This window comes from Austrofundulus limnaeus, unplaced genomic scaffold, assembly GCF_001266775.1.
Source record: "Austrofundulus limnaeus strain Quisiro unplaced genomic scaffold, Austrofundulus_limnaeus-1.0 Scaffold40, whole genome shotgun sequence".
Taxonomy (NCBI): domain Eukaryota; kingdom Metazoa; phylum Chordata; class Actinopteri; order Cyprinodontiformes; family Rivulidae; genus Austrofundulus; species Austrofundulus limnaeus.
In genome coordinates this window covers 1979343-1988499 of record NW_013952442.1, presented here as the reverse complement: position 1 = coordinate 1988499, position 9157 = coordinate 1979343, and the positions used below count along the sequence as shown (strand labels likewise).

The following is a 9157-nucleotide window of genomic DNA, read 5'->3' as shown; positions in this document are numbered from 1 at the left end:
AACAAATACAATCAAGCCATAAAAAATCAGTACAAGTTAAAAACACAAATTACAATAAAAGTAAAAAAGATATATAAAATGCTAAAAATTAAAACACCAAATGCCTTTTTGAATAAGTAGGTCTTAAGCTGGGCTTTGAACAGGACCATGTCAGAGATGGCACACAACTCATAGGGAAGACTATTCCACACTATTGGGCCAGCAACAGAGAAGGACAGGTCCCCCATTTCTTGCTCTTACAGCGAGGCACCTCAAGCAGATGTTGACTGGCAGACCGCAAAACTCTGCTGGRTTGGTTGATTTTCAAAAGATCAGAGATGTAAGGTGGTGCAAGGCCATTTAAGGCTTTAAAAACAGATAACAGCTTAAATTGTATTCTAAACTGAACTGGGAGCCAGTGCAAAGAAGAAAGGACAGGAGTGATGTGTTCATATTTACGTGTATTAGTTATGAAGCAAGTGGCTGAGTTTTGAACAAGCTGTAAGCGAGAGATGGAAGACTGATTAATTCCGACATATAAAGCGTTGCAATAATCGAGCCTAGAGCTTACAAAGGCATGGATGGCCTTCTCCAGATCACTACGGCTAAGCGGAGTCTTCACCTTAGAAAGCAGACGGAGCTGAAAGAAGCTTATTTTCACCACAGAATCGATTTGTTTATCAAGCTTGAAGTTGCAGTCCAGTTTCACGCCTAGATTTTTTACCACCTGGTTGATGTGAGAGAGTAAAAGACCCAGACTGTGAGAGATGTGAGATATGTTAGAGGAGTTACTGGATGCATTAAACAGAATCCATTCAGTTTTATCATTATTTAAGTAGAGGGAATTTTCAGTCAGTCTTTGATATCAGTTAAACAGCTGAACAAGGAATTTAGGCTAAGAGAGGAATTCGGAGTGACTGGCAGATAGATTTGCAAATCATCTGCATATAAATGAAAAGAAAAGTTATGATGTGCGATAATGGGTCCTAATGGCAATAAGTAAAGTGAGAAAAGAACAGGGCCCAGAATGGACCCCTGCGGTACACCAGATGTCAGAGGGCTTGAAGAAGAGAACTGATCACCTATCGTGACAGAAAAAGATCTGCCTGTTAAATAAGACAAACAATCAAGCACAACTCCTTGAAGGCCAACCTGCTGAGCCAGACGAGTGATGAAGACCAGATGGTCCACAGTGTCAAAAGTGTCAAAGCTTATAGAGGTAGAAACTACCACATCACTTATCAGTTGTTCACATCAGTTTCACAGGGGTTCCCATAATATTCTCCACTGTCATTTTGCTTCAGGTTGTTCCCAAAAGCTGGAACAGGGTCATGTTTACCACTGCGTTGCATCACCTTTCCCTTTTAACAACACTCTAAGAGTTTGGGAAATGAGAACACTAATTATTGAAGCTTTGTAGGTGGAATTTTTTCCCATTCTTGTTTGATTCACAACTACAGCTGCTCAGCAATCCGGGATCTCAGTTGTCGTATTTTATTCTTCATAACCTGCCACACATTTTCAATGGGAGACAGGTCTGGACTGCAGGCAGGCCAGTCTAGTACCCGTACATACAACAAAGCCACACTTTTGTAACACCTGCAGAACGTGGCTTAGTATTGTCTTGCTGAAATAAGCAAAGACGTGCCTAAAAAAGACATGGCTTGGATGGCAGCATGTGAAGCTCTAAAATCTGGATGTACCTTTCAGCATTAATGGTGCCTTCACAGATGTGCAAATCTGGCCCTGTCACACTACGTTTGAGGCTTTTGAACTTTGCGCCGATATGAATCCAGACAGTTCTTTTCCTCTTTGGCCCAGAGGACATGACAATGTCCCAACTTCATTGGAATGGGGTTAGTACATTAATTAGTTACTTAACTTGTAAATAGATGACACCAAAGTTTCTTCTTTGTACCACTAAAGGTATTTTCAGCATCACCAGTGGCGCTTATGTCACAACTTGAGAGCTATGGTTCTAAGCTAAATCTTCATTTACATTTTCAAAAAATAAAATAAAAATAAAATAAAATAAAAACCTACAATGAAATCCCAGTGTGTTCCACCTGAAATTGTTCTACCGACCTCCATGAGCCAGTCCAGGAGAACTGCTCTCATCTTGGGCTGAAGATGAGGATGCTTCTCCAACATGTGGATGTCTCTGCTGTAAGTCTTATCCTTCTCCAGCATGTTGTTCCAGACCGCATCCTTACTGGCCCAGCTGACAAAGACAGATCAGTTCGTAACTTCACTTGTTGCAAAAACACTTGAGAAAACATGAATCGCGTGGAWTTAAGGTATCTTCTTTTGGCAACCACAAAAGCAAATTCAACCACTGAAAAAGACAACAGGAAGTATTGAAAAAAAGATATAAACACATAMCAAGTTACTTAATAATTTGTTGCAATTTGTTGTCCTAGTCTGACTACCAACAGCCAGCTGTGCTCTGTCACATATTCCCAAAGTTTTGAAAATCTGAGGAATGAATGCCACCTATTCATATAAGATTAATACAGTGTGTGTCACCACACACACTTGATGTTCTCAGCAGGATTAGATTTTAAATGTTCATCCTTCTACTTACATCTCTGTACAACTCAACAAAAGGCAATGGACCGAAAGGCCCAAGCTAAGAGAAATCAACCACTTTCGCAACAGGACTTACCACAGTGCAGGGAGCGGAGCACAGTGAACTGGAGTAACAAATATGTTGTGAATGTTGTAGTGAAGGAGGCCCGCATTCATCAGGGAAACTTGATGGCAGTCGTCCTGACTGGGTGTGGAGACCCACTGGTGTGGACTCACACGGTCATCTTCAGGACTCCAAGTCATCTTTACAGAAAACAAAGCATGACCGTGGTAAGGATGAAGGCACAGTAATAAAACAACATCAGGGGTTACATTCAATACTTGACACCTCAAATAGTGAGATTCAGGCTAGCAACTAAAGTCCAAGAGCTGAGACACTCTGTGCTACACAGCAGGTTTAGTATTTTAGTTAAAAGTAACAACTGTCGCTCCCACAAAACATAGGTTCTCACACTTAAATTGAACAAATTTAACAAAACTGACTAACCCAAAGATCAAATAGTGTTTAAATAAATAAAGTATTTAAATTTGCTGAATTTGATCAAGTTCAGGTTGTGCAYTAACTTGCAGGTGACTTCTTGCATTTCTTAATGGTACATTTATGTATTTGGTTAACTAGTAATGTCAATCTTAGGTCGCACTGACAGGTCAACGCTATTTGAAGTTAACACCACCTCTCACAGGCAAACACTTTTTATTTCCATTAAGCAGAAATGTCTGCTTTGGTGTTCATCACTTCAGTCAGGTTCATGTAAGGAAACTAGAAAGGAGCAAACTTCATGGTTTTTAACCTGGTTCACCACACACACATGCGGCACCATGTCTTGCTCTGAAGCCCCTTATGTTCAGAGACTCAAACCAAAAGGTTGGTGAAATTATTTATTTGTTGCTGTCAATGCACTTGAATCTAGACTGACTGTTTGCAATTTGCACATCGGTTTGAGACTATCTGAGCTAAATATTAGTTCTGGATTTTTGAACTAAAAGTTTGGGTCTGAGTGACACTTGGGTTAGCTTCATAAATCATCAATCTGAGTGAGGAGAGGAAGCATGTTTTAAAACACAGCCCAGTAAGATATCCCAATTTACCTCACAGTCACGATGCTTCTTCCTCCTCATCTCTGCTACCTCCTCATCCACATCTTGTAAATACTGGCAACAAAATAATAAATAAAACAGATTGTGAATCTATTTACACACAAAGGAGGAGCAGTTTCAGTGTTTAGTGGTTGGCATGTGAAAAATTAATGGAACTCAAAGCAGAATGAATACTAAGATTCGCTGAATATAAGTGTACAGCCCCAATGGACACAAATAAAATAAAAGAACAAGTTTAAAGTACCAAACTAGCTAAAAGAAGCAATAACTGGCTAAAGACTACACATATCGAATGGCTAGTTARAAGAGACATAAAAAAAGCAAACCAAGAGGATGTAGGCTACCTAAAATAAGCATCATGCAAGCTAAAAGTAGCTATTGGCTGCCTAAAAATTTGATTTGGCAAAAGGCTAGTTAAAAGCTAAATATAGCAGAACACAAGCTAAAAGTGACGTGTAAGGAAAGGCTTGCTGAAAAGTACAAAATGGTAGCGATAAGTAGTTCAAACTGGCTAAAAGCTATATAGTAGCAGGAGGCTAGCTAAAAGTGGCATAAGAAAAGAAAAAAAAACAGGAAGTATGCAAACTAAAACAAATAATGTGCTTGCTAAAATCCAAAACTAGCAAAACAAAATAAAATCAAGCTGAAGAAATGAAGCTGTTTGGTACAAGCTACTCAATAAAATGGGTGAATTCAGTCAACATGTTCTTGGAGCTAACTACACTCAGCCCCACCCTGAAGCTGAACAGTGAATCAAGCACTTTCATGTCTCTTTATGAGAAGACATACAATATCTGACTTCAAGAGTTACCAAATTAACAAAATCATTAAAAAAATGAAGTGTACAGCCCGTCAAAATGTCAGGGTTTTGTGATGTAAATTTTGGAGGTAATACTAAAGCTTTACTGTTACAATATTCTGTACAACTCAACTGCTAAACAAAATCTGTTAGAAAAAAAAGTGCAATATTCTGGTTGCACACATGTTCATACACTTAAATGAATAAACATTCAAGTCAGCCAAGAAGAGCTGATTCTAACAAACATAACTGACTGAAAACCAGATGTCAAAATTTATGAAAAGACAAAATGGACAATGATCAGGGAGGCTAGGGAGGGTTACAGCACCATTAAAAATGAGCTATTTGAATTTATGGAAAGGTTTGATAAAACCAAAGTCAAACATGGTGGTGGCGGCATCATGCTGTGGGGTAGCTCTGTACAGCTGGAACTGRGGATTTGGTCAGAACGATTCAAACTATGAATAGTTCCACGTGCTTTGGTCATAAACATTCTTCTAGAGATATAAATTTTATATATTTAAGCATGACAATGACCACTGTGCACAAGAGATGCCCTACACTGTGACAAACTATGAGCACTTGTTATGTCTGAAGGCAGGAATTAAAATCAAAATACAGACAAATGATTTTATGGTGCACACCTGAGTCATCAGCCATTTGCAAGTTTAGTATTTCTTATATTTTATTCACTTTTTTTTAGTTGAATGGCATGGGATTGTGTGTCATAATGAAACTGGAAAGTTTTGAAATAATTTATTGTGGTCTAATTTTTTTTAACACGATAAAGCCTTTTAATATCCACTGTGCACGCAGGGATTTCTCAAAGAAAGTCCTTACTCAGCTTTAGTAATAAATGTGTGTGAAACCAGTTAATGTCTTCATACTAGGGCTGAAAGTGATTTAGAGCAGCAGGAAGGTCTGCTTGGCTCTGTCCTTACAATGGCAACATTTGCCTTCCTCTTTCTTGATCGCACTGTATTCTCTTGGGGAGCGACACACTTCTGTTCCTTCTCTTCCCTGCAAAAAAAATAAAATAAAGAAAAACGTAATAATGTCAGAGTCCAGCAGAAAACTGATGGGCAAGCCTCCGACAGCCAAATGATGTGTAATGACAACAGGCCAGAGATTAGCCGGATGGCTAAAAGCTCCCTTAACTTTGTTGTCATGAGTGGAATAAATTAAAGACTCACCCTTGTCCTCGCATTATACTCTGAGGGGTCGGGGACACTTTCTGAGCAAACCTGAGGAGGGGGTCAAATATTCAAAGTTATGTTATGAATGTAAAAATAATAATAATAAAACATATTCATACTCCCAACCCCCACCGTCCAGCTGCCTCCTGACAAAGCCTGAGCCTGGCGCGGGTAAATGAATGCTGAAGTATAACTCGAAAATAAATGGCMTAACATTCATGTGTATTCATGAAACTAAGAGAGAGCAAACCTCAGACATTAAATAAGTTATATATGGCTGGCTTTTGGATTATTTTTGATGATAAGGTCGTTTATTTCACGACTTTAACTCKGGGCGGCTGGTTTTTACATCATGGCCGAACAAGATGCATCCAGTTTATCGCATTAAAGGAATAAYACAGAGCAGGCAGCTAATAAATGACACGCAGAACTCACTCTAACTCCTCTTGTCCAACTTGTTGCGCTTTGATTAGCAGTCTGTCAGCTTAGCTAAAGCTGTGCGTCTGAAACTGGTTCAACTCGACCCGAACTGGTTGTAGAGGGAGACTTTAGAGTCAGTAACTCACCTCAAGAACCCTGCCCTTGAAGTTCACTCGTTTCCGCGTGTAAAATAATAAAGTGTGGATGTGTTGCTCTGAGCTCCTCGGACTCGGGGGGTGCTTTGTTTGCCTAGGCCGGGGCTGGCTCTTCCGAGCTGGCGCCTTGTACAGGACAGATGAAACGGAGCGGCGACGTCGGCCGGGGAGGAGTTGCTTTAAATTGGCGCTAAACCTCCATCCTCGACGCCTCCTTTACGCCGTCATTTCAGCTGCTCTCGTATCAGTCGGGCGAATTTTCAAGACACGCGGCTCATTTGTGTTCGAGAACGCCCGCTCAAAGTTTCGCTCAACTCGAGAAAATAGTAAGTTTTAGCCGGTGAAAGGGAGGCGTGACGGACAGCGGCGGTGACAGCTGCAGGGGCGGGGCTTCGACACCGGAAGCGGCCGGGAACCGCGTGGCTCGTCTGCCAGATGTAAACAAAGGCCCGATCTGTCAGAGTAAACATGTTTAAACGTCGTGCGATGTAAAATAATCTAAGATTGATGAGCTTTTATGTTCCACGAACCCCACTTACGGCTGTCAGTCGCTGTCATGCCGGGAACATTCTGTGGTTTTTCTGAAACTACAATATGCTAGCCGGCGGATGCTCGTCGTTTCCAGCGCGGGCTGCAGTTTTTACCTCTGTCGGTTCGCTCCAGCACCGCGCTCACCAGAAACAAACTTRTTGCACACCGTAATGCCCCCAGTAAGTAAACATAAAGGGGTAAGTGCTGTCAGTTCGTATTTATGGACGTTTTAGTTAAAATTTTGTTAGATAGACCTTTGTTCAGTCACGTGATCCGTCTCGCAGAACGGAAGGAAAATATTCGTTCCTCTGCGGTTTTCACGCTCCTACAACCTTCAAGACAATGAAGTTTTTGAACCTTTTTGGACGCCTTAAATCTGTCGTTATCGGCATGATTCACGTCAAAGCTTTACCAGGTAGCGAGATGGTTGTGATCTTTGTCCTTTGRTGTTTAAATGTAAGGGGTTGTCTTTGGTCATTTTTTTTACAAGTGACTTCACTGTTGAACATTTTGTTGAGGTTAGGCTATAGATCTGTGGTTTGCAACCTTTACAACTGAATGAGCCATGCTTTCTCTCTTATTAAAAAAATATAAATAAGAAAACTGTTTTTTTACCTTTAAAATTAGGATAACAATTTAAAAWGTGTAATTTCTCTCATATAGTTTATGTTGCACCCTGTCCCTGACACATATATTTTAAGTGTTGGACAAAAAAAATAGATAAATAAGAGTAATAGATAAATGATACTGTAGTTATTACACAAGAGTGATGTAAAAGTCTGCACTTATTTTGTAATGATCTCAGCTAACTTTATAGTTGGAATCAGTGATTTTAGTTTCTGCCTATCTCAGGTACTCCTCTGGGTTGTTTGAAAATCTCTCAAATCACTGATGAAGCGTGTCGGGAAGCAGAGATCYACCTTGATGCTGGGATCGTAAGTGGCTAATACGGCACATGAGCATGTCTGAAATCATCCCAGCCATGTGTGTAACCATGAGTTGTGACCCCTCTTTCAGGATGGTTTGATTGTTGAAAACATGCACGATGTCCCTTATTCGTTTTCCGTGGGYCCTGAGGTGTGCGCCTGTATGACAGCGGTCTGCTCGGCTGTGAGAAGAGTCTGCCCAACCCTGCCGCTCGGAGTGCAGATACTGTCTTCTGCTAACCAGCAGGCTCTGGCTGTAGCTCTGGCTTCAGGTTCAAACAATCATCAGTTCGATTCAATAAAATCACGTCATCATGTGGAAACTGATTTATCAAGCAATCGCTTCAAGAGCAAATTCTTGTCCACTGATATATGTTTGATCTTTAGTAAAGAACTGCTGGTTGGTCAGGTCAGTATCCATCTGCTTGTTCAACCACCTCACTATAACGTAACTTTACTGTTCCAGGTCTGGACTTCATCAGAGCAGAGGGTTTCGTCTTTTCTCACGTGGCAGACGAGGGGCTCCTGAACGCCTGCGCTGGTGATTTGCTGAGGTATCGCAGGCAGGTTGGAGCWGATAATGTGCAGATCTTTACTGACATCAAAAAGAAGCACAGGTGAGGTCACCATCTGTGGAGTCGGGTCAATAAGTAGAAGCTGGTAAGCTCTTGGGTTCTTCTATATCTATAAGTCTAAGGTTTTATACAGTGGTCTGCAACAGTATTTACCTTCTTGGTATTATTTCTATTTTGTTGCCTTATAGCTTAGAATTTAACAGAAGTTTGGATTTAACTATGATATACTGGAATAAACTAAATACTCCAGAATAATGAAGTTGAACTAAGAAAATAACATAATAAAAAAATCTATATTCAGCTATTACCTACAAAAGCCATGTAATTATTAGTTAAATAAGATCAACCAGTGGGCAACCTAAGTGTCAAATGAYTTCAGCATTTACAGTATATGGCTCCAAGAATCAGCACAATTGAAACACAACTAAGTAGCAATAGGTGCCACCAAACAAGAGACAGCATGAAGACCAAAGAGTCTAGATTTGCCAAAAGGAAATCCCACATCAGATRTGTGTAAGAAAGTTCTGTGGTCAAATGAGACAAAAAAAATGGAACTTTTTGGTGATCAAGGACATTATCCTGTCTGGTTAAAAGGTAATGCCTCACATCATGATGTGATTGGACGTGATCATCCCCACAGCAAAGCATGGTGGTTAGGGTTAAAAATTAGATTAAAAAAAMCCTTCTGCTGTATTTGCTGCAAAAGCTGGCTGTACAAAGTATTGGCTTTGAAGAGGATGGGGAAACGGAGTCCCTGCACCATTTCTTAGTTCCACATTTATATATTTTTTTTAGAAATACAGCATTTAATTTTTTTTTAATTTAACTTCTATTCGCCTGGAGTATTTTGTGTAAGTTTATATATGATAAAGAGTAATTCATATGAATT

General features: G+C 40.1%; 2 protein-coding genes across 2 annotated transcripts in view; one reads left to right on the top strand and one right to left on the bottom strand.

The window, feature by feature from the left end:
* Nucleotides 1-6483, bottom strand: part of ccne1 (cyclin E1) — a gene marked incomplete at its 3' end in the record, with an annotated part of 15217 nt that extends 8734 nt beyond the window's left edge. Inside the window, 6 exon segments of the mRNA XM_014007247.1 lie at nt 2065-2200; nt 2645-2811; nt 3658-3720; nt 5407-5485; nt 5659-5709; nt 6228-6483. Of these exon segments, the coding sequence (XP_013862701.1) occupies nt 2065-2200; nt 2645-2811; nt 3658-3720; nt 5407-5485; nt 5659-5672 (459 nt within the window).
* Nucleotides 6484-6634: 151 nt separating this feature from the next.
* Nucleotides 6635-9157, top strand: part of zgc:162297 (uncharacterized protein F13E9.13, mitochondrial) — a gene marked incomplete in the record, with an annotated part of 6314 nt that continues 3791 nt past the window's right edge. Inside the window, 5 exon segments of the mRNA XM_014007248.1 lie at nt 6635-6964; nt 7052-7182; nt 7620-7702; nt 7785-7965; nt 8160-8310. Of these exon segments, the coding sequence (XP_013862702.1) occupies nt 7110-7182; nt 7620-7702; nt 7785-7965; nt 8160-8310 (488 nt within the window).